The sequence below is a fragment of the Schistocerca nitens genome, chromosome 8, assembly GCF_023898315.1.
Source record: "Schistocerca nitens isolate TAMUIC-IGC-003100 chromosome 8, iqSchNite1.1, whole genome shotgun sequence".
Classification (NCBI taxonomy): domain Eukaryota; kingdom Metazoa; phylum Arthropoda; class Insecta; order Orthoptera; family Acrididae; genus Schistocerca; species Schistocerca nitens.
The window spans coordinates 216,252,838-216,277,803 of NC_064621.1; the positions used below are offsets into that span (position 1 = coordinate 216,252,838).

At 40.5% G+C, this 24,966-nt stretch overlaps 1 protein-coding gene and 1 pseudogene across 1 annotated transcript in view; both read right to left on the reverse strand.

The window, feature by feature from the left end:
- LOC126199057 (probable ATP-dependent RNA helicase DDX10) overlaps nucleotides 1-24,966 on the reverse strand; it is a 99,200-nt gene that overhangs the window by 2,219 nt on the left and 72,015 nt on the right. The window contains exons 11-13 of the mRNA XM_049935768.1: nucleotides 22,346-22,581; nucleotides 16,091-16,254; nucleotides 6,578-6,853 (exon numbers count right to left, since the gene is read on the reverse strand). Of these exons, the coding sequence (XP_049791725.1) occupies nucleotides 6,578-6,853; nucleotides 16,091-16,254; nucleotides 22,346-22,581 (676 nt within the window). The remainder of the gene's footprint in view (nucleotides 1-6,577; nucleotides 6,854-16,090; nucleotides 16,255-22,345; nucleotides 22,582-24,966) is intronic.
- Nucleotides 21,556-21,673, reverse strand: LOC126199999 (5S ribosomal RNA; annotated as a pseudogene).

Sequence of the window (24,966 nt, forward strand, 5' to 3'; positions counted from 1 at the left end):
TAGGCCACTCATTGGCTTAATATGGGTAGTGTTTTACACAACCATCATCTGGTTCTGACTCATTGAGATCCTCTTGTAGTGGACTTGGAGCCAAGATATACCATCTTCACTCCTTTACAATGATAACACCTTCTCTCCAGTTTGTTTCACAAGTCTTTTTAGGCTCAGCAAGGCATCTCCTTTATTAAACCAACCTACCACTTCCAATTAGATATTACGCCTTCCATGCTATGGCAAAAAGTCTCTCCTGTGCAGTCTTGTCACATACAAAAAGCAGGCAAGATCGCAATTTTGCTACTGTTAGTATAAATCTGTCACAGAAATTCCAGTTTTTTTCACCAACATGGTTTGAAGATGTTCTTCCATAAGCCAACATGTTGTTGTTGTTGTGGTCTTCAGTCCTGAGACTGGTTTGATGCAGCTCTCCATGCTACTCTATCCTGTGCAAGCTTCTTCATCTCACAGTACCTACTGCAACCTACTTCCTTCTGAATCTGCTTAGTGTATTCATCTCTTGGTCTCCCTCTACGATTTTTACCCTCCACGCTGCCCTCCAATGCTAAATTTGTGATCCCTTGATGCCTCAAAACATGTCCTACCAACCGATCCCTTCTTCTAGTCAAGTTGTGCCACAAACTTCTCTTCTCCCCAATCCTATTCAATACCTCCTCATTAGTTACGTGATCTACCCACCTTATCTTCAGCATTCTTCTGTAGCACCACATTTCGAAAGCTTCTATTCTCTTCTTGTCCAAACTGGTTATCGTCCATGTTTCACTTCCATACAAATACTTTCAGAAACGACTTCCTGACACTTAAATCTATACTCGATGTTAACAAATTTCTCTTCTTCAGAAACGATTTCCTTGCCATTGCCAGTCTACATTTTATATCCTCTCAACTTCGACCATCATCAGTTATTTTACTCCCTAAATAGCAAAACTCCTTTACTACTTTAAGTGTCTCATTTCCTAATCTAATCCCCTCAGCATCACCCGATTTAATTTGACTACATTCCATTATCCTCGTTTTGTTTTTGTTGATGTTCATCTTATATCCTCCTTTCAAGACACTGTCCATTCCGTTCAACTGCTCTTCCAAGTCCTTTGCTGTCTCTGACAGAATTACAATGTCATCGGCAAACCTCAAAGTTTTTACTTCTTCTCCATGAATTTTAATACCTACTCCGAATTTTTCTTTTGTTTCCTTTACTGCTTGCTCAATATACAGATTGAATAACATCGGGGAGAGGCTACAACCCTGTCTCACTCCTTTCCCAACCACTGCTTCCCTTTCATGCCCCTCGACTCTTATAACTGCCATCTGGTTTCTGTACAAATTGTAAATAGCCTTTCGCTCCCTGTATTTTACCCCTGCCACCTTCAGAATTTGAAAGAGAGTATTCCAGTTAACGTTGTCAAAAGCTTTCTCTAAGTCTACAAATGCTAGAAACGTAGGTTTGCCTTTTCTTAATCTTTCTTGTAAGATAAGTCGTAAGGTTAGTATTGCCTCACGTGTTCCAACATTTCTACGGAATCCAAACTGATCTTCCCCGAGGTCCGCTTCTACCAGTTTTTCCATTCGTCTGTAAAGAATTCGCGTTAGTATTTTGCAGCTGTGACTTATTAAACTGACAGTTCGGTAATTTTCACATCTGTCAACACCTGCTTTCTTTGGTATTGGAATTATTACATTCTTCTTGAAGTCTGAGGGTATTTCGCCTGTCTCATACATTTTGCTCACCAGATGGTAGAGTTTTGTCAGGACTGGCTCTCCCAAGGCCATCAGTAGTTCTAATGGAATGTTGTCTACTCCCGGGGCCTTGTTTCGACTCAGGTCTTTCAGTGCTCTGTCAAACTCTTCACGCAGTATCTTATCTCCCATTTCATCTTCATTTACATCCTCTTCCATTTCCATAATATTGTCCTCAAGTACATCGCCCTTGTATAAACCCTCTATATACTCCTTCCACCTTTCGGCCTTCCCTTCTTTGCTTAGAACTGGGTTGCCATCTGAGCTCTTGATATTCATACAAGTGGTTTTCTTCTCTCCAAAGGTCTCTTTAATTTTCCTGTAGGCTGTATCTATCTTACCCCTAGTGAGACAAGCCTCTACATCCTTACATTTGTCCTCTAGCCATCCCTGCTTAGCCATTTTGCACTTTCTTTCGATCTCATTTTTGAGACGTTTGTATTCCCTTTTGCCTGCTTCATTTACTGCATTTTTATATTTTCTCCTTTCATCAATTAAATTCAATATTTCTTCTGTTACCCAAGGATTTCTATTAGCCCTCGTCTTTTTACCTACTTGATCCTCTGCTGCCTTCACTACTGCATCCCTCAGAGCTACCCATTCTTCTTCTACTGTATTTCTTTCCCCCATTCCTGTCAATTGTTCCCTTATGCTCTCCCTGAAACTCTCTACAACCTCTGGTTCTTTCAGTTTATCCAGGTCCCATCTCCTTAAATTCCCACCTTTTTGCAATTTCTTCAGTTTCAATCTGCAGTTCATAACCAATAGATTGTGGTCAGAATCCACATCTGCCCCTGGAAATGTCTTACAATTTAAAACCTGGTTCCTAAATCTCTGTCTTACCATTATATAATCTATCTGATACCTATTAGTATCTCCAGGATTCTTCCAGGTATACAACCTTCTTTTATGATTCTTGAACCAAGTGTTAGCTATGATTAAGTTATGCTCTGTGCAAAATTCTACAAGGCGGCTTCCTCTTTCATTTCTTAGCCCCAATCCATATTCACCTACTATGTTTCCTTCTCTCCCTTTTCCTACTGACGAATTCCAGTCACCCATGACTATTAAATTTTCGTCTCCCTTCACCACCTGAATAATTTCTTTTATCTCGTCATACATTTCATCAATTTCTTCATCATCTGCAGAGCTAGTTGGCATATAAACTTGTACTACTGTAGTAGGCATGGGCTTTGTGTCTATCTTGGCCACAATAATGCGTTCACTATGCTGTTTGTAGTAGCTAACCCGCACTCCTATTTTTTTTATTCATTATTAAACCTACTCCTGCATTACCCCTATTTGATTTTGTATTTATAGCCCTGTAATCACCTGACCAAAAGTCTTGTTCCTCCTGCCACCGAACTTCACTAATTCCCACTATATCTAACTTTAACCTATCCATTTCCCTTTTTAAATTTTCTAACCTACCTGCCCGATTAAGGGATCTGACATTCCACGCTCCGATCCGTAGAATGCCAGTTTTCTTTCTCCTGATAACGACGTCCTCCTGAGTAGTCCCCGCCCGGAGATCCGAATGGGGGACTATTTTACCTCCGGAATATTTTACCCAAGAGGACGCCATCATCATTTAATCATACAGTAAAGCTGCATGTCCTCGGGAAAAATTACGGCTGTAGTTTCCCCTTGCTTTCAGCCGTTCGCAGTACCAGCACAGCAAGGCCGTTTTGGTTAATGTTACAAGGCCAGATCAGTCAATCATCCAGATTGCTGCCCCTGCAACTACTGAAAAGGCTGCTGCCCCTCTTCAGGAACCACATGTTTGTCTGGCCTCTCAACAGATACCCCTCCGTTGTGGTTGCACCTACGGTACGGCCATCTGTATCGCTGAGGCACGCAAGCCTCCCCACCAACGGCAAGGTCCATGGTTCATGGGGGAAGTAAGCCAACATATTCTGACAAAAATTTAGGAATCGGAAAAACTGACCAGTTAAGACCAATACCATTACTTTAGTTCTGAATAACCAATATTTTTCTGTACTTGTTTTGGTTATAACAGGTGTAATTTATTTTTTACTAATGTGCGAGTTAAAAAAAGAAAAATCAATTAGCCGTAGCAGCGGTGCTAAACTTTTGTTTCTAAATAAAACATTTTTTTAATTTTTTTATTTGAAAAATTTCCAGTAGTTTGAAATATGAAAATGGGAAAAGTGATCAGTGCTATTTTATTAACAATGCCAATAGAAACAAGCAAACCACATAAGAATTGGTACAGCTTTGCTAAGACAATTGTGTCCCTGTTGCGATGTGTTGTAGCTTAATGTACAAGTGTACATGCAGAGTGCAAGACTTGTCCCTGCCTGGTCTATACAGTACTTTCTCATAAATCACTGGACATCCATTGCATTGCTCAAGGGCACCAACGCTAGTCTGGAAATATTTTTATAAAGTGGCACAGCAATGAAGTACAATGCTTCATTTGTGTTTTAAAAGATTGAAGATTTGTCTGCCATTTCTATGAAATAATAAAAGAGGAAGGAAATTATGATAACAGTAGAAATTAAAAATTTAACAACAATTTATTCATAGTATATAATATGTCTGCCATTTCTATGAAATAATAAAAGAGGAAGGAAATTATGATAACAGTAGAAATTAAAAATTTAACAACAATTTATTCATAGTATATAATAAAAATGGAAAGTAGCTGATCTGCTGCTTGTGTCTACATAATATGCCTTTGTCTACTTGTGGCGCTTGAAAACGGACAAGGTAACACAACCTCAGTTTTCACCCTTTAGCACTGATTACTCATAATCCCCAAATAGTGGAATGATCCCCGATTAAATGATTTTTGAGCACAGTTTCATAAAATTAGAATCCGTAGAAGAATATTGATGATTTTTTTGTAATATTCAATAATTTATCACTTTTTGAGAAAAGCGACAAATATTGGATGGATTAAGTTTTCCTTTATTTGCCTATTTAATTTAATATTTTGATTCTGTGTGTTTTGAAACTGAGGGAGCCAAAATTTTTCAGTTACTGTCCCATTTCTACATCTATTACATCAAATAATATGAATAAAAAAAAAAATTGGTTATTTCAGAAACCAGTTATTTTCAGTGGTATACTCAGGTTAAACTGCGGGGGGTGGGGGTGGGGGGGGGTGGGGGGAAAGAAGGATATAACCAAAGACCAGATATTTCACCAATAGCCACCACAGTTATGGTCATGCAAAGGTATTTAATCAAATAACAGATACATCAGCAAAGTTGTTGAATATTTTGTATATCTTTCATTTTTGTATATTTTCTACTTTAAATAATCACTTGTACATGACACATTTCACCATACAGTGGTGGGAGGGCTGCTGAAACATGGAGAGAAATTGGTATATCCTGGTTGGGGGCTGATGACAATATACTGATCCTGCCAGTGATAATTTCCACGTGACCCCAGTGATTCCCAACTGTTGTGGCCAATTCAGAGGATATGCCAATGATTACTGTACACTATTTTGCCGAGTCAGTCACTATTTTATAGATTTGATTAGATTAGATTAACCTCTTTGATTATGCTCTCATCTCTTGGAGACTCAAAAGCCCTCTGAAAATGTGTGCAGTTGACAACAACAGTAACAGACATTTACAATGTGTGAGATTAAGAACCATGGTATTTGCAAAAACAGTGATTTAAGTGTACTTTGTCTTGTGCCTATAAACTGTTTTGGTACACATTTAACAAAGGCAGTGAGAAGTGGAAGCTAATGTAAGTGCATTATAGTTCCAGTCATTTTGAAGTTTTGACAAGTCCAAGAACAGCAATTCTACCCCTACATCATTGGATTATTATGGCAGCAATGTCAATAGCAGATGCAGTGGAGCTACAGAAGACTGGTAAGAGCTTTTACAACGTCACTTCCAGGCTTTTTATATAAAATCCCCTCAGCAGCAGTGCACTTTATTTCTTTCCTGTTCTCTTCCAAAAAGTTAATGTTTAATTTCTTGTAATACAGCTACACAGATTCTATAAAGTAAGTAACAAATTTAGTAATGTCATTAATAACAACAAATGACTACATTGCTAACAAAAGTAATGAAGTCCTACAAGAATGTCAATTGTTAATGTATTTCTATGACATGCCACCAAATGTGTGTGTGTTTTGTTGACAAAGGCCTTATTGGCTGAAAGCTATAATTGTGAGAATCTTTTTGTCGTGCCTATCTGCGACTCAGCATCTCCGATATATGGTGAGTAGCAACTTCCCTTCTCTAATATTGTTGCATTCCATCCTGGATTTTCCAATATATCTTGTAGGCTGCTTTTCAAGAAACTGGATGTCACGACAGTCCCATCAGTACTTATACTTAGTTGTCTAGTCCACTCACAAAAAAACTCTCGAGAGCTACAAATTAGAGCAATCATTCCATTATCACAATATACATCCCAAAGAGAAGATTGACCAATGCTCTGCAAGGCTATAAATATCTGGGAGTACTAATGTCCAGTGCACTGCCACCCAAAGCACTCACTACCTCATTGAAAACCTTCAGAAATGTTTTATAAAACTGGCTTAAGAAGAAGGCTCTCTATGCCTTGGGGTAATTTTTCTACTGTGCAAATGAAGATCTGCAATTTTAACTTAACGTAATTGTATGTTTGTATGCAAAACCTACATGTTCTACTATTTTCTTTATTAGTACTCTATTTATCATTATGTAGTGTTCAAATTGTAAAAATCATTATGATCAATAGCATGTAAAACGCTTGAAGCTGAAATGAAATTTATTCACAAATGTGCAAAACTTCACATATTTATTGTACAACAGGAATAAGCCAACCTAAATTACAGCTTACTAACCTTTGTCGTTGCTGTGGATGTGGTTCACTGTCTAGTTCTGTATCTTCGCTACTACTGTCTGTACTTCTGTCCTCTTCCTCATTCTCATCATCTCCTCTATTACCGTACACCTTATCGGGGTCTGGCAACCACGATAAATCTGGTCCGTTGCTGCTTTCACTTTCACTGCCAGATTCAGAAGCGTACGTGTCATCCTGGGTGTCTTTTTCTACTTCTCGATCTTCAGCTTCCTTCGTCTCTTTCATCTTTGCTTTCTTCAACTTCCGCTTTTCTTCTCTGAAAGTTTTAATATGTAATGCTGGTTGAAATAGTAAATAAAATTTTCTGTTGACTAGGGAAAGGAACATATTTTATAAATAAGAAAAGATGCAATAATGGCAAAACTATGTAATCCCTCACTTAAATATTTTGCATTCTAGTGCACCATAAATTAAATAATGCTAGATATATGCATGAATGTAGTGAACATTTGACTTTTAAATAAACACTAGCATCTCAGACTATGAGCATGTATCAAAAATCAAAACTGAGGTGTTCTCTGCTAATAGGATTTGAAAACAAGAGTGAATATCAAAAGGAAACAAGCTATATATATAACAGAGGGAAACATTCCACGTGGAATATATATATATATATATATATATATATATATATATATATATATATATATATATATATATATATATAAAAAGAAAGATGATGAGACTTACCAAACAAAAGCGCTGGCAGGTCGATAGACACAGAAACAAACACAAATATACACACAAAATTCAAGCCTTCGCAACAAACTGTTGCCTCATCAGGAAAGAGGGAAGGAGAGGGAAAGACGAAAGGATATGGGTTTTAAGGGAGAGGGTAAGGAGTCATTCCAATCCCGGGAGCGGAAAGACTTACCTTAGAGGGAAAAAAGGACAGGTATACACACGCACACACACACATATCCATCCACACATACAGACACAAGCAGACATATTTAAAGACGAAGAGTTTGGGCAGAGATGTCAGTCGAGGTGGAAGAGTAGAGGCAAAGAAGTTGTTGAGAGACAGGTGAGGTATGAGTGGCGGCAACTTGAAATTAGCGGAGATTGAGGCCTGGCGGATAACGAGAAGAGAGGATATACTGAAGGGCAAGTTCCCATCTCCGGAGTTCGGATAGGTTGGTGTTGGTGGGAAGTATCCAGATAACCCGGACGGTGTAACACTGTGCCAAGATGTGCTGGCTGTGCACCAAGGCATGTTTAGCCACAGGGTGATCCTCATTACCAACAAACACTGTCTGCCTGTGTCCATTCATGCGAATGGACAGTTTGTTGCTGGTCATTCCCACATAGAATGCATCACAGTGTAGGCAGGTCAGTTGGTAAATCACGTGGGTGCTTTCACACGTGGCTCTGCCTTTGATCGTGTACACCTTCCGGGTTACAGGACTGGAGTAGGTGGTGGTGGGAGGGTGCATGGGACAGGTTTTGCACCGGGGGCGGTTACAAGGATAGGAGCCAGAGGGTAGGGAAGGTGGTTTGGGGATTTCATAGGGATGAACTAACAGGTTACGAAGGTTAGGTGGACGGCGGAAAGACACTCTTGGCGGAGTGGGGAGGATTTCATGAAGGATGGATCTCATTTCAGGGCAGGATTTGAGGAAGTCGTATCCCTGCTGGAGAGCCACATTCAGAGTCTGGTCCAGTCCCGGAAAGTATCCTGTAACAAGTGGGGCACTTTTGTGGTTCTTCTGTGGGGGATTCTGGGTTTGAGGGGATGAGGAAGTGGCTCTGGTTATTTGCTTCTGTACCAGGCCGGGAGGGTAGTTGCGGGATGCGAAAGCTGTTGTCAGGTTGTTGGTGTAATGTTTCAGGGATTCCGGACTGGAGCAGATTCGTTTGCCATGAAGACCTAGGCTGTAGGGAAGGGACCGTTTGATGTGGAATGGGTGGCAGCTGTCATAATGGAGGTACTGTTGCTTGTTGGTGGGTTTGATGTGGACGGACGTGTGAAGTTGGCCATTGGACAGGTGGAGGTCAACGTCAAGGAAAGTGGCATGGGATTTGGAGTAGGACCAGGTGAATCTGATGGAACCAAAGGAGTTGAGGTTGGAGAGGAAATTCTGGAGTTCTTCTTCACTGTGAGTCCAGATCATGAAGATGTCATCAATAAATCTGTACCAAACTTTGGGTTGGCAGACCTGGGTAACCAAGAAGGCTTCCTCTAAGCGACCCATGAATAGGTTGGCGTACGAGGGGGCCATCCTGGTACCCATGGCTGTTCCCTTTAATTGTTGGTATGTCTGGCCTTCAAAAGTGAAGAAGTTGTGGGTCAGGATGAAGCTGGCTAAGGTAATGAGGAAAGAGGTTTTAGGTAGGGTGGCAGGTGATCGGCGTGAAAGGAAATGCTCCATCGCAGCGAGGCCCTGGACGTGCGGAATATTTGTGTATAAGGAAGTGGCATCAATGGTTACAAGGATGGTTTCCGGGGGTAACAGATTGGGTAAGGATTCCAGGCGTTCAAGGAAGTGGTTGGTGTCTTTGATGAAGGATGGGAGACTGCATGTAATGGGTTGAAGGTGTTGATCTACGTAGGCAGAGATACGTTCTGTGGGGGCTTGGTAACCAGCTACAATGGGGCGGCCGGGATGATTGGGTTTGTGGATTTTAGGAAGAAGGTAGAAGGTTGGGGTGCGGGGTGTCGGTGGGGTCAGGAGGTTGATGGAGTCAGGTGAAAGGTTTTGCAGGGGGCCTAAGGTTCTGAGGATTCCTTGAAGCTCCGCCTGGACATCGGGAATGGGGTTACCTTGGCAAACTTTGTATGTGGTGTTGTCTGAAAGCTGACGCAGTCCCTCAGCCACATACTCCCGACGATCAAGTACCACGGTCGTGGAACCCTTGTCCGCCGGAAGAACGACGATGGATCGGTCAGCCTTCAGATCACGGATAGCCTGGGCTTCAGCAGTGGTGATGTTGGGTGTAGGATTAAGGTTTTTTAAGAAGGATTGAGATGCAAGGCTGGAAGTCAGAAATTCCTGGAAGGTTTGGAGAGGGTGATTTTGAGGAAGAGGAGGTGGGTCCCGCTGTGACGGAGGACGGAACTGTTCCAGGCAGGGTTCAATTTGGATGGTGTCTTGGGGAGTTGGATCATTAGGAGTAGGATTAGGATCATTTTTCTTCGTGGCAAAGTGATATTTCCAGCAGAGAGTACGGGTGTAGGACAGTAAATCTTTGACGAGGGCTGTTTGGTTGAATCTGGGAGTGGGGCTGAAGGTGACCAAACAGCCCTCGTCAAAGATTTACTGTCCTACACCCGTACTCTCTGCTGGAAATATCACTTTGCCACGAAGAAAAATGATCCTAATCCTACTCCTAATGATCCAACTCCCCAAGACACCATCCAAATTGAACCCTGCCTGGAACAGTTCCGTCCTCCGTCACAGCAGGACCCACCTCCTCTTCCTCAAAATCACCCTCTCCAAACCTTCCAGGAATTTCTGACTTCCAGCCTTGCATCTCAATCCTTCTTAAAAAACCTTAATCCTACACCCAACATCACCACTGCTGAAGCCCAGGCTATCCGTGATCTGAAGGCTGACCGATCCATCGTCGTTCTTCCGGCGGACAAGGGTTCCACGACCGTGGTACTTGATCGTCGGGAGTATGTGGCTGAGGGACTGCGTCAGCTTTCAGACAACACCACATACAAAGTTTGCCAAGGTAACCCCATTCCCGATGTCCAGGCGGAGCTTCAAGGAATCCTCAGAACCTTAGGCCCCCTGCAAAACCTTTCACCTGACTCCATCAACCTCCTGACCCCACCGACACCCCGCACCCCAACCTTCTACCTTCTTCCTAAAATCCACAAACCCAATCATCCCGGCCGCCCCATTGTAGCTGGTTACCAAGCCCCCACAGAACGTATCTCTGCCTACGTAGATCAACACCTTCAACCCATTACATGCAGTCTCCCATCCTTCATCAAAGACACCAACCACTTCCTTGAACGCCTGGAATCCTTACCCAATCTGTTACCCCCGGAAACCATCCTTGTAACCATTGATGCCACTTCCTTATACACAAATATTCCGCACGTCCAGGGCCTCGCTGCGATGGAGCATTTCCTTTCACGCCGATCACCTGCCACCCTACCTAAAACCTCTTTCCTCATTACCTTAGCCAGCTTCATCCTGACCCACAACTTCTTCACTTTTGAAGGCCAGACATACCAACAATTAAAGGGAACAGCCATGGGTACCAGGATGGCCCCCTCGTACGCCAACCTATTCATGGGTCGCTTAGAGGAAGCCTTCTTGGTTACCCAGGTCTGCCAACCCAAAGTTTGGTACAGATTTATTGATGACATCTTCATGATCTGGACTCACAGTGAAGAAGAACTCCAGAATTTCCTCTCCAACCTCAACTCCTTTGGTTCCATCAGATTCACCTGGTCCTACTCCAAATCCCATGCCACTTTCCTTGACGTTGACCTCCACCTGTCCAATGGCCAACTTCACACGTCCGTCCACATCAAACCCACCAACAAGCAACAGTACCTCCATTATGACAGCTGCCACCCATTCCACATCAAACGGTCCCTTCCCTACAGCCTAGGTCTTCGTGGCAAACGAATCTGCTCCAGTCCGGAATCCCTGAAACATTACACCAACAACCTGACAACAGCTTTCGCATCCCGCAACTACCCTCCCGGCCTGGTACAGAAGCAAATAACCAGAGCCACTTCCTCATCCCCTCAAACCCAGAATCCCCCACAGAAGAACCACAAAAGTGCCCCACTTGTTACAGGATACTTTCCGGGACTGGACCAGACTCTGAATGTGGCTCTCCAGCAGGGATACGACTTCCTCAAATCCTGCCCTGAAATGAGATCCATCCTTCATGAAATCCTCCCCACTCCGCCAAGAGTGTCTTTCCGCCGTCCACCTAACCTTCGTAACCTGTTAGTTCATCCCTATGAAATCCCCAAACCACCTTCCCTACCCTCTGGCTCCTATCCTTGTAACCGCCCCCGGTGCAAAACCTGTCCCATGCACCCTCCCACCACCACCTACTCCAGTCCTGTAACCCGGAAGGTGTACACGATCAAAGGCAGAGCCACGTGTGAAAGCACCCACGTGATTTACCAACTGACCTGCCTACACTGTGATGCATTCTATGTGGGAATGACCAGCAACAAACTGTCCATTCGCATGAATGGACACAGGCAGACAGTGTTTGTTGGTAATGAGGATCACCCTGTGGCTAAACATGCCTTGGTGCACAGCCAGCACATCTTGGCACAGTGTTACACCGTCCGGGTTATCTGGATACTTCCCACCAACACCAACCTATCCGAACTCCGGAGATGGGAACTTGCCCTTCAGTATATCCTCTCTTCTCGTTATCCGCCAGGCCTCAATCTCCACTAATTTCAAGTTGCCGCCACTCATACCTCACCTGTCTCTCAACAACTTCTTTGCCTCTACTCTTCCACCTCGACTGACATCTCTGCCCAAACTCTTCGTCTTTAAATATGTCTGCTTGTGTCTGTATGTGTGGATGGATATGTGTGTGTGTGCGTGTGTATACCTGTCCTTTTTTCCCTCTAAGGTAAGTCTTTCCGCTCCCGGGATTGGAATGACTCCTTACCCTCTCCCTTAAAACCCATATCCTTTCGTCTTTCCCTCTCCTTCCCTCTTTCCTGATGAGGCAACAGTTTGTTGCGAAAGCTTGAATTTTGTGTGTATATTTGTGTTTGTTTCTGTGTCTATCGACCTGCCAGCGCTTTTGTTTGGTAAGTCTCATCATCTTTCTTTTTAGATATATTTTTTCCACGTGGAATGTTTCCCTCTGTTATATATATATATATATATATATATATATATATATATATATATATATATATATATATATATATATATATATATCTAAAAAGAAAGATGATGAGACTTACCAAACAAAAGCGCTGGCAGGTCGATAGACACACAAACAAACACAAATATACACACAAAATTCAAGCTTTCGCAACAAATTGTTGCCTCATCAGGAAAGAGGGAAGGAGAGGGAAAGTTATATATATATATGTCTGCTTGTGTCTGTATATGTGTGGATGGATATGTGTGTGTGTGCGAGTGTATACCTGTCCTTTTTTCCCCCTAAGGTAAGTCTTTCCGCTCCCGGGATTGGAATGACTCCTTACCCTCTCCCTTAAAACCCACATCCTTTCGTCTTTCCCTCTCCTTCCCTCTTTCCTGATGAGGCAACAGTTTGTTGCGAAAGCTTGAATTTTGTGTGTATGTTTGTGTTCGTTTGTGTGTCTGTCGACCTGCCAGCACTTTCATTTGGTAAGTCACATCATCTTTGTTTTTAGATATATTTTTCCTACGTGGAATGTTTCCCTCTATTATAACCATATCATTAATTTGAACCCAACAATTACGTTTGTTATTGTCGCTGTTGCATTTCGAAATCTTTCCTGTCGTCTTATTTTCCCTTTATTTTCTCTTTCTGGTTTTTCCAGTAATCTCACTTTGTATTCACTTCCGCTTTTCACCGTAATCTACTATACAATTTTATCCCGCCTATATATACTCAATAATACGTAACCCACTTCCAAACCATAACCAAAAAAATTTTATTTTCCGCTTTCAACACTACCGCTGCTATAAAATCCACCGTTTCTAGTTCAATAACAGCTGCTTTCACGTATTAAACAACCATTTCGGCCAGTTCTAATAACTTTCACTTTATTTCCACTTCCGTTTTTCGCACATCACTGATCTCTGCCCAAACTTTAAATATGTCTGCTTGTGTCTGTATATGTGTGGATGGATATGTGTGTGTGTGCGCGAGTGTATACCTGTCCTTTTTTCCCCCTAAGGTAAGTCTTTCCGCTCCCGGGATTGGAATGACTCCTTACCCTCTCCCTTAAAACCCACATCCTTTCGTCTTTCCCTCTCCTTCCCTCTTTCCTGATGAGGCAACAGTTTGTTGCGAAAGCTTGAATTTTGTGTGTATGTTTGTGTTCGTTTGTGTGTCTGTCGACCTGCCAGCACTTTCATTTGGTAAGTCACATCATCTTTGTTTTTAGATATATTTTTCCTACGTGGAATGTTTCCCTCTATTATAACTATATATCTGCAAGGAATAATACAGTGTTTGTTGGAGGTACACAGTGTACAAAAATAAATAAAATAAAAATGCTCCACTTTTAATTCATAAAACACTCCACGAGTCTGAGTTTTTATGGAAAATCTTTAAAACTTGGCAGGTATATGGCTATCGTTAAACTAATATTGTGTTTGTGAGTAATGTGTGAGTATGGAACAAAATAATATGGATTGCTGCAGATCATAGTGGATTTTTCAAACTATCTTGGTTTTGATTCCTTTTGGGTTACCGAGTTCCACATCCTCTTAGTCGGCCAGTTGTCCATTCTATATTATGTACACACTGAACAGTAATATTTTCTTTTGAATTTATGATGGTATTAGTTCTCCCTTCTTGCATGGTTCTTTGTTAGATCTAAATAGCACTTTTCCATGAACTCATCTACTGTCAAATATATTCTCAATAATCCAGGAGTGCTAGTTCTGCAAGGTTCGCAGGAGAGCTTCTGTTAAGTTTGGAAAGTAGGAGACGAGGTACTGGCGGAAGTAAAGCTCTGAGGACGGGGCGTGAGTCGTGCTTGGGTAGCTCAGATGGTAGAGCACTTGTCCGCGAAAGGCAAAGGTCCTGAGTTTGAGTCTCGGTCTGGCACACAGTTTTAATCAGCCAGGAAGTTTCATATTCTCAATATCTTGCATTCCATTTTTAACAACTGGTTGATTGACTCCTTTGTGTTCATAGTGGATAACCATGATATAGTATCTTACCTTAGCTCCATTGCTAAATGGCATCTTGTTGTGAATACTTCTGCAAGGTATCTACTAAATAGAAAATTATATTTTAAAAAGCTGTTGTGTCCTGTCTCTCTGTTTTTCTGAAGTTCTACTGTTGGTCACTGTGGAGCACGTCACAGGACTTGGCACTCAATCAATCAATCAACCAAACTATTAGGGCAGATAAATAATGGAATAATTGGCAAAAAACCAACCATTTTCCCAACTCCAAACTCTCAACACAGATAAATTAATGCAACGAAGGCTTTCACAGCCAGAGTTAACTGTTGTTCAGATCTCTAGACAGAGGCAGTGGCCACAGCACAAAACTACTCAAAAGTGCTTCATTCCCATCCACAGCAGATGTCTTAAGAAATAAAACATTGGCAGCTGTTCAAGAGGCTCCAAGGAGCAGTGTGAGCTGTATAGTTGGTATCACAATTTCTCACACTTAACTAAATGAATATGAACATTTCTGGCAGGTGCCATTCTTGATTACAAGTAATCTAGTTAGAAATCTTCCCTTTCAGCAAAACTGACATTGACATATTATATAATTTTTATTTTATCCTTACTACTTTTTGTTAAAAATATTATGGTGCTATAAAACTTTAACATATATGTATTATAAATTTTTATTTCCTCTCTATACAAACACACACACAATAATTAATAGTCTTGACAAACGTATAACATGAACATCATAGAAATTTGTTTCACAGTCGTCGCACCATAAAACACGTTCTGCTATGGTTCATTTAACAGTTTGTCTAAAGCAGTTCCTCTGACGTTCAGCAAGACAAATGGTAAAATTTCTCCTTGTGGTTCTAATAAAGAGCTAGCCACAATGAAAAGGAATTTTATGTAGAATTTTAAAGTTCACAAAAATTCATCTATTTTCCTGGTGGCCTTAAAAATAACTTTAAATGCACACTTTGTCAAAACTTTTCCAAAATAATCAGTAATCTTTTTAATAAATGGGAAGAAAACTTTCCTCATTAGCTGCTGCTGCTGCTGCTTCTCATTAGTCCTGGACTTCTTTCTCCTGACAGGCATGATCTTAGGCATTTGGCATTGCAGGGAGAATTGTGGGTTCTAGGCGCTTCAGTCTGGAGCCGCGCGGCTACAGTCGCAGGTTCAAATCCTGCCTCGGGCATGGATGTGTATGATGTCCTTAGGTTAGTTAGGTTTAAGTAGTTCTAAGTTCTAGGGGACTGATGATCTCAGATGTTAAGTCCCATAGTGCTCAGAGCCATTTGAACCATTTTTGGAAGAACAGTGATGCCCCTTGTAACAGTCATATACTCCTTGCAGTATGGGACCCCTTGAGCTTGCAGATGCAGTTGCCGGTGTATTATCTTTGAAGATATACCACATACACAGCAATGAAACAATAATGAATAATTTTGTGTGCCAATCATGACCTCTCAGCTCAGCAGTTTTCTTCTTTTTTTTTATTTTTTCTTAAAAAATTAATAAAAATGTGTTAAAACTTGCATTCGTGGAAGAAAAATTTTGATTTATTCCTTCCTTAATTCTTTGAGTGCCTATATAATATGAAAACATTTATGTCAACACCAAAAGTAAATTTTGTCCTGAAGAATGTTCCAAGCAGAAATTAAAAGTAGTGTGGTGAGAATAAAAATAAACCTCACCTGTGTTTCATGCGTACTCTCTCACGGAACCGCTGTTTGTCAACACGGTCCTCCTCTCTGAGCACTTCCCGTGCACGCTCCAGGTCAATTCCTCCTCCTTCTCCTTCTGCTTCATACTGCCTGGCTACTTCAGTTACTTTCTCTCTTGTTGCATCCACAACAGCCTGTTAAAAATTGTGAGAAAATTCTTATGCTTCCAATCATGAGAGATTGTGATGTACATGCGAGACATGTGAAAACACTTTTCAGGATTATCATCCAAGTACTAATCTCATCTAAAGTTGCAAACTAACTGTTTGTCACTACCTCTTACTGTTTTCTCAAATTTCAAAGGCAGTCTACTAGTTCATTTGCACAACTAACAATCTCAGGAAATGGCACAACGAAATATATAGAACACTACAAACAAGATATTTTGCACTGCGATTTTTGAGCATTTATAAAGAATTCATAGAATCTTTGAAAGATTTCAGGCAGGCAAGCACAAATTCTTCTATTGTGTGTGTGTGTGTGTGTGTGTGTGTGTGTGTGTGTGTAAGGGCTCTCCCTCACAAATGTGTAAAACTTCATGTTGTTGTGGTGGTTAGTCTGGCAGTGAGCCTTCTTAGAAATGGGCCGTGTGTCTGAGGTCTGTTGGAATTATGCTACATTCTGAAGTGGCACAATGTGTTAACAACAAATTCCTCACAAAACTTGGTAAATCCACCACAGAAACTTATAATTTGTTGAAACAAGTTTATGGCGATAAGTATCTATCTTGTACACAAATTTTCAAGTGGGTGCTTCCATTTAAAAATCTGAAGAGAATGTGGAGAAGGTCAATAGAATTGTTCAAGAAGACCACTGCCTGAGCATTTGAGCAATTTCAGAACTTGCCTGCAACAATAAGGAAACCGCTAAAGGTACGTTGTCCAAGACGCGACGCACACTAGCGACTGCGACGGGTCGCTACGTGACGTCAGAAGTTGCCTGCTGGCGCATGCGCAGTTCGAGTTTGGGATGCGACGCGCGACTGTTGCGGCAGCTGCCGCAGCACTGCACCAGTGAGCAGTGATGCGACGGAAGTCGGACGACACAAAGACGTACGGCTGCCAGAAAGACGTCGAGCCAGTCAAGGGAAACTGAAATGAGCCACTTACAGGATGTGATGCTCTGTGAGCTGGTCTCACAACATCCTTGCCTTTACGATTTGAAGAACCCTAAATATAGAGACACTATGTTCAGAGACAGAATTTGGGAAGAAATTGGTGCACAGTTGAAACTAGCAGGTGAGTGAAATATATAATATTTTCCCATTAATGCAAATTTTTCAGGCCTGTTATGAAAATCAGTATAATCCATGCAGATGTAGAATTAGAATGATGAAAATGAACTTGAAGGTCAATTTTCGCATTACTCTTTTTTGTGACGATAAAAATTGAAAACGGCAAGTACATTATAAAATGAACAATCTAAAGTACAACGAGAAAGTTACATTTTACAATACCTTCACTTTGAAAGTAAACGGTAGATTGGTGTCTTGATGATACCTTCTAGTTGTGAAAAACCACCAGCAGATTGTTGTACAGCTTTCTGTAATCAATAGATGTTCGTTTTTGAGGAAGGCGTTTCTCAACAGATTGCGCAAACAGTATGCTGCAATAAGTAATTTGTCACATTCACTACAATTCATTGGTAGAAGATGGTGCTCAAAACACTTGTGCCAAAAGTGCACTACTGTTTTACAAGGCCCTTCTGGTCTGACACAGTTCCCAATTGAAATTCGTCTTTTGTAAATCCTGGAGTCATCTTTTGAGTGCAGCTTGGCAAGATTAAATGTTCATGTCATCCATAACGATGTATGCTGTCAGAATATAAGAATATGGAAGTTCATTTGGATGGGAATAAAGAGTCAGTCGGCTATGAAAGTTGCCTTAGCTTGTTCCAAAAGTTTCTGCATGGGAGAAACTGACAAGTATAATTTGGGGAAATTTTGTGAACAAGCACGGACATTATTTCTTCCACATTTCTGCCAGTGTATACTGTAGACGTTCGGAATGAAAATTCTAGAGATGTTTAAGGTGTAACCCTATCTTGTTGTCAAGAACTTGAAACAATGCAATGACGCTAGCGTGCGCTTATTGTTACTAAACTTATCTTTCATTGGAATTTTAGGTGAAATGTGCAAAAACAGATGGAGGAATATTCGGGACTCGTATCAGAGAAATAAACGAGAAAGAAAGCTTGGAATAGGTTCAGATGCCTCAGCAAAACCAAGAAAATGGGTTCTGCTTGATCACTTGGCTTTAAGAAACCTACATTTCGTGGCATTTTAAATGAAATTGTCAAGAGCATATGGAGAAATATTAGTAACTCATACCGGAGAAATATATGACATAAAATGGTTTCATTAGGTACAAATGTGTCAGCGAAACAAAACAAATGCATTCTCTATCGTGTGATGACCACACGATTCTCGTTGCGCGTCGACTGAACTGGCGGCTAGTCGCGACGCTCCCGGAGATATATGAGCCCAAATCTCGGAAACGGAGATCGATATCATTCTGATCTCAACTTTAAAAATAATTTCGATATGTTAGCTTCTTTTCATCGGCAACGATGTATGACCTAACGTGAACCATACGTAAAGTAGCCACCGACCACATTTTTCACTGTACACAATTCAAATTTTATGCAGTAGGTTACTTGTAAATTAAGTATCGGAATAACTGTGACGAATATCGGAAAAATAGACACCTCATTATCAAGCTGTGATGTGAAACTGTAAGATACGCAAACATCAATTTATTGTGCCTTTTACTTTCCTCACAATTGATAGAGAAGTAATATACAGCGAAAAAAACACGCAAAACCGGAAGAGATACTTTTCAATTTTTTAAAGTAAAAGGAGAATCTGTATCGAAAAACTAACTCTGGGAGCCGATGTAACTTTGTTGCATTAACATACAGTATTTTTTACAGCAAGAAAATCGGAATTCTTATTTTTCTTATGTATTTGAATCCGCCGCCGCCGACCGGAGCTTGGGAAACAGCGGCGACTCCAGTCGTGTTGCGGCCGTGTCGCCGTCTGCCAGGGTGGGAAAAGAGGAGGGGGTAGCGTCGCAGTCGCAGCCAACTGTCGCGTCTTGCACAACGTAACTTAAGACAGGCTCTGCATGATGATCTGGGCATGAGAAATGTTTGTGCTAAAGTAGTGCCAAGAATCCACACAAACAATCAAAAGCAACACTGAGTAGACTGCTGTGCTGAGACTCTTGGAAATGTTGAAAATGAGTCTGATTACCTCAGAAAAGTAATTACTTGAGATCAAACATGGATATTCCAATATGATCCAGAGACTAAGTGCAAACCAAGCATTGGAAGAGACCTCAATCACCTAGGAAGAAGAAAGTGCACATGAACAAATAAAATTTCAAAGCAATGATGATAGTTTTCTTCAATATCTGATGGGTTACCTACATTGATTGGGTCAGACTGTCAATCAATCTTATTATGTTGCTGTTCTGAACACCTTCTGTGAACATGTACAACGAAGGAAACTAGATCTGTGGAAGAATTGCTCAACGGTTCTGTCAGGACAATGTGCCGGCCCATAATGTAATGTCTGTGAAGAGGTTTTTGACAAAAACATTCCAGTGATGAAACATCCACCATATTCCCTTAACCTAGCACCATGCGACTTCCTTCTCTTCCGAAACCTGAAGTAGTGAAGGAAAAAGCAACAAGCCTCCTCAACAGCATAACAGAAAAAGACTTTCAGCTCTGCTTCAAACAGTGGAAAATTTGAATGGGGCAGTGCAGGGAATGGGGAGGGGACTACACTGAAGGGGACAACATTTCAGTTGTGTAAGTTTTTTCGATAAAGAGCTGGAGAATGAGTCTGGTTTCTTTATTACCACGCATCATATATGGCTCATTTGATCTGTGTAACCATCTGACAAACCTAATCAAAAGACCATATGCCATACATCAATTAACAGTTATGTAAGCAGATGAATGTAAACAACCCTAAAAATAACACTCATAAGGTATATCAGATAATTCAAGTTCCAGAAATAACTGTGTAATATTACTGTCTTGGAAAACTGCTAGTTATTTTTTTAATTGGAATTATTCTATAATTTACCTGACGTGATATGAGGACACCACAGGTAACACAAATACAGATAGCAAGACTTTTATTTTAACTCCTCACAGCATTTAGCTACAGTTTCATTTCTTATAAGTTGCACACTATTAAATCGACAAATTACAGATTGAAATTTACGAAATCATACATACAGAAGTTAGAACATTGAACAAAGATGGTAAAAACCTATTTCTAACAGTACCTTAAATCTATGCCAAATTTATCAAGACTGTTTAAACATATACACACTACATGTGCAGGATATTAGTAAATATTGTACTGGTAGAAGCAAAACAGAAAGAATTCGAGGAAACTGAATAAAAAAGAACAGAAACAAGTGGGTTAAGCCTAACAGAACAAATGTATCACAATGACAAATATTAGGTTTTGGACATTCTCGTCACAGAATGGTGAAACATTCTAATTAGAAATACGCATGCACATGTGCCCAAAGCCCACACACACACACACACACACACACACACACACACACCAATAACTATCCAGACAGGAAGTGTCACACCAGATTGAACCAACCACACAGCTACATGATTACACTACGATTCTAAAATTAGAAGTACCACATGTAAGGCAAGGATACCACAATTAGACAAATTTCTCATTTCTGCCTTCTTTCCTCCATACTGGATTTCTTCTAAGCTAATGTTCTGAGCCATTCTGTGCTTCTAGCACTTTTAGGCATTGTCTTTTCAATTTAAAATCTCTTTCTTCTTCCTATTCCCAAACGAACAATTTCACAGTTACAAATGAAACCGATTTATCTGATGCCAAAGAAATAATCTTCATTTGTCATCATAGAACCAGCTCTCATTGTTTCCACAACTGGTAAGCAGAGATTCTTCTTCTTGTCTGTATTATTATGAATATTCCCTAACATTCTTCCAATGCTCATACTATTTACTCAGGATCTGTTTCCACATACACTATGTCTTGGACCTCAGTCTCCCATCTTTGTGTCTCATGAGAACTAGATATTTTTATCTTGGTCACCTGTAGTGCTTTGTATTATATCACATTACATGAACAATATTTCACTGAGTCTCTGGAATGTGGAAATAAGTGAAACATGTGTGTTTTATTTACTCATAGTTCAATGGAATTAAATTACTTAAGCACTCCGTCTTCAGGCCACGAGTGGCCTACCGGGACCATCTGACCGCCGTGTCATCCTCGGAGGAGGATGTGGATAGGAGGGACGTGGGGTCAGCACACCGCTCTCCCAGTCGTAAGATGGTATTCTTGACCGAAGCCGCTACTATTCGGTCAAGTAGCTGCTCCTAAACTGGCATCATGAGGCTGAGTGCACCCCGTAAAATGGCAACGGCACATGGTGGCCTGAATGGTCACCCATCCAAGTGCCAACCACGCCCGACGGTGCTTAACTTCGGTGATCTCACGGGAACCGGTGTAACCACTGCGGCAAGGCCGTTGCCTAATTAAATTACTTAAACTATGAAATATTCTTGAAGGCTAATATGAATTATATTATGGCCACATCCACTGTAACATGAGGTTAATTTATTTTGCATTAACTGAAGAATCACTATGAAGACGTTCTTCAGGAGTTGGCTACAAGAAAGTGCTTTAATTTGGCAGAATGCTGAAACAGTGTGTACCATGTACTTGACTCCTCCCTGAACAAATTATTTGTTACAATCATACTTCAAACAACTTTTTGAGAACCAAAACTTTTTAATAACTCAAATAATAATATGGAGAAATATAATTAATGAGTGATTCTGAAACTTCTGCAAAACAGCAAGATGTTTAAACAGAGCTCTGCAAGTCATTCAGAGCTAACATCTGATATAATTATTCTAACAGGCTTCTCTATTACAAAAATGTTTTTAAGGGATGTGTTATAACTTTCATTTATTGTTTCCATGATTATAGAGGAGGTTAGAGTCATAATATTGTTAGGCGAGTGCTTTTAGAGTGCAACGAGACATTGGAATATTTCAACAAAGTTAGTGTTCTTTCTCAGAATTGAAATGTAAAATAAAAAATAAAAATGACAATGCATCAAAGACATTCCTTGCACTTCCTAAAAACAGAATAGTCTGATGAGCATGAGAGACAAATATCAAATCCACAAAAATCTCTACCTGTCCATCTTCATCAAACACTGTCTTCTTATTAGCAATTATCTTCTTCTTGAGCACCTTTTTAGCAATAGCAGCCTTGGTCAATGCCTTTGCTTTTTTCTTCTTATTTGTTGCAGATGATTCATCCACAAAATTATTACCGTTGTCTGGAACTACATCATCTTGCAATGCGTGATCCCGTTGTTTCACATGTAGAATTCCACCAAAGTCAGAATCGTCATTATCATCACTAGCTCCTGGTGGAAATAACAACTGGGTAGTGAGATGAACAGGAAACTATAATTTTACAACGTTTATAATCTGATACATGTTTCTGTAATAGTGCCTGCATATACTAAAGCCCAAACACAAACAGAAGAGACATGGAAGTTTAACAAATGCTACGGCAGCTAAAAGTTTCCATTATAAACACATTTCGTGGAGCAACACTGGCAGCATATGTGGATGGAAAGCTACATGAGCATGACAGTTTGTTCTGAAAAGTCATATGAAAATTTCTTGAGGAAATTTATGTCAATCTCTTGCATCTCAACACAATCACAACCTCTGACTGCAACACACAAATTAATAGGCAATTCCAGAGTTACAAACTGACTAGCTAGAGCTATCCATTCATTCATTCAATGTGTTCTGTAGACACCATCAAGAAGAAAAAAATTCAGGGATTTGAAATGAGTCAAAGTATATATTAATAACAGACAAAGCGATTATAATTTTTACGTTGAATGAACAATAAAATACCATTATACTGCTCAAAGCTATTCTTGTTTAGGCCAGTTAAATTTAATCAAGTAAATTAGAAAAAAAGGTGCTAATCTGAAAAAAAGAAAAGAAAAGCTGCTACCTATTCAGTTACATTGATTATTTGCTGTTTTTCAAATAAAATATTTACCTAATTACCTACCACTTTCTGAGTTAAAATACTGTCATTTTGTCATCTGGAGAAAGTGAGTGGAGCTATGGATGCTAAAAAAGTGAGTGCCAAGTAGAGAAATCAGAACATTTCCAATATATTCTTCTGTATGAGTTCAACTTAGGGATGACAGCAGAGGAGGTAGCCAGAATATTTGCACCATTTATGGGGATAATGGCAATCGACAGACACAGCAGGAAAATAGTTTCCTCATATTAAGCAGGATCATTTTGACATTTGTGACTCTCCATGGTCAAGAAGACCTTTGGAATTTGATGAAGATCATTTACATGGAAAAATCCACAATTATCCACGTCAGTGTACCTCAAAACTGGCAAATGTGATGAACTGTGATCATTCCACCATCGTGCAACGTTTGCATGCACTGGGGAAGGTTCTGGGGAAGGTTCAGGAATCAGACACAAGGGTGCCACATGCTCTAAGCCAAAATCACAAATATCAGCGAGCGGCCATATAGGAATCTCTGCCTGCTCATCACCAATTGGCTTGTAAACAACACCAACCATTTCTACCCTATATTGTTACTAGTGATGAAATGGGGTGTTTTATTAAAAATAAGGAAAAGAGAGGAATATTTGAGCCACAACAAAGACCTGTGCACATTCACAATTGATAATTTTATGTGTGTGGTGGAACAACGGTGGTGCGATGTACTACGAATTGCTTCCGAGGTTTAACCATTATTGATAACTTTGGTTGTAAACAACTGACATGTACTGCAGACACAATCCGAGAACAATGACTAGGAAGACGGCGTGAAGCGATGTTACTCCATGATAAAACCCGCCTGTACTCTGCTAGACTGACAAACAACACAATACAGGAGTTGGACTGGGAATTCAATCCACACCTACCTTATTCACCTGATCTTGTGCCCTCAGATTTTTACCTTTTCCACTCTCTATTACACAACCTTCAGGGAAATTCCTTTCCAGATAAAAATGTGCTCTGAACATGGTTCGATGAGTTCTTCACCTAAAAACCATGACGAAAAATGTGTATGGGGCAGCATTTCTGTCAAAAACTATCGTGGTGGAACGGTGCATCAAGTTCTGTGCGACAAGGGGTGCTGCTGCTTCATGATAGCGCACATCCCCGTAATTTGAATGTCTTAATGCAAAGGTTATGCCAACTTAAGTGGGAGATACTTGAACACCCACCCTATCGGCCTAATCTCTCCCCATACTATTATCATGCCTTCTGTCCCTTAAAAAAAGGCTTTGAAGGTTCAATGATTCCCGTCAGGCATGGATGTGCAGCAGACAGTTATGAACTCCCTCACGCAGCAGGACACAGTGTTTTACCAAACGGATGTCTTCAACCTATTGTGTCAGTGGGATGACTGTCAATGCTCACGGCGACTTTGCCTGATTGGCATGCCAATTCAGGACTGTAGGGCCTTCAAACAGCAAATTTTTGATCATCTCATATAATTTTATTTTGAATTGGTAAGAACACCCCATTTCATGCTTTAAGTTAGATGGGTTTATTGTAAAACAAGGGACAAAGTTTACATGAAAATTATTTTTGTATCTTGTACTGTGATGTGTGAATTAAAACCAGTTGAAACTGATTTTTATTGTCAGCAACACAAACTATTAAAGAGCTAGGTCAACACAATGAGAGATGCTTCTACAGACAAAACACCTTGAACTGAGCTTCTTGATAAGTTTATCTGTGTGATGAC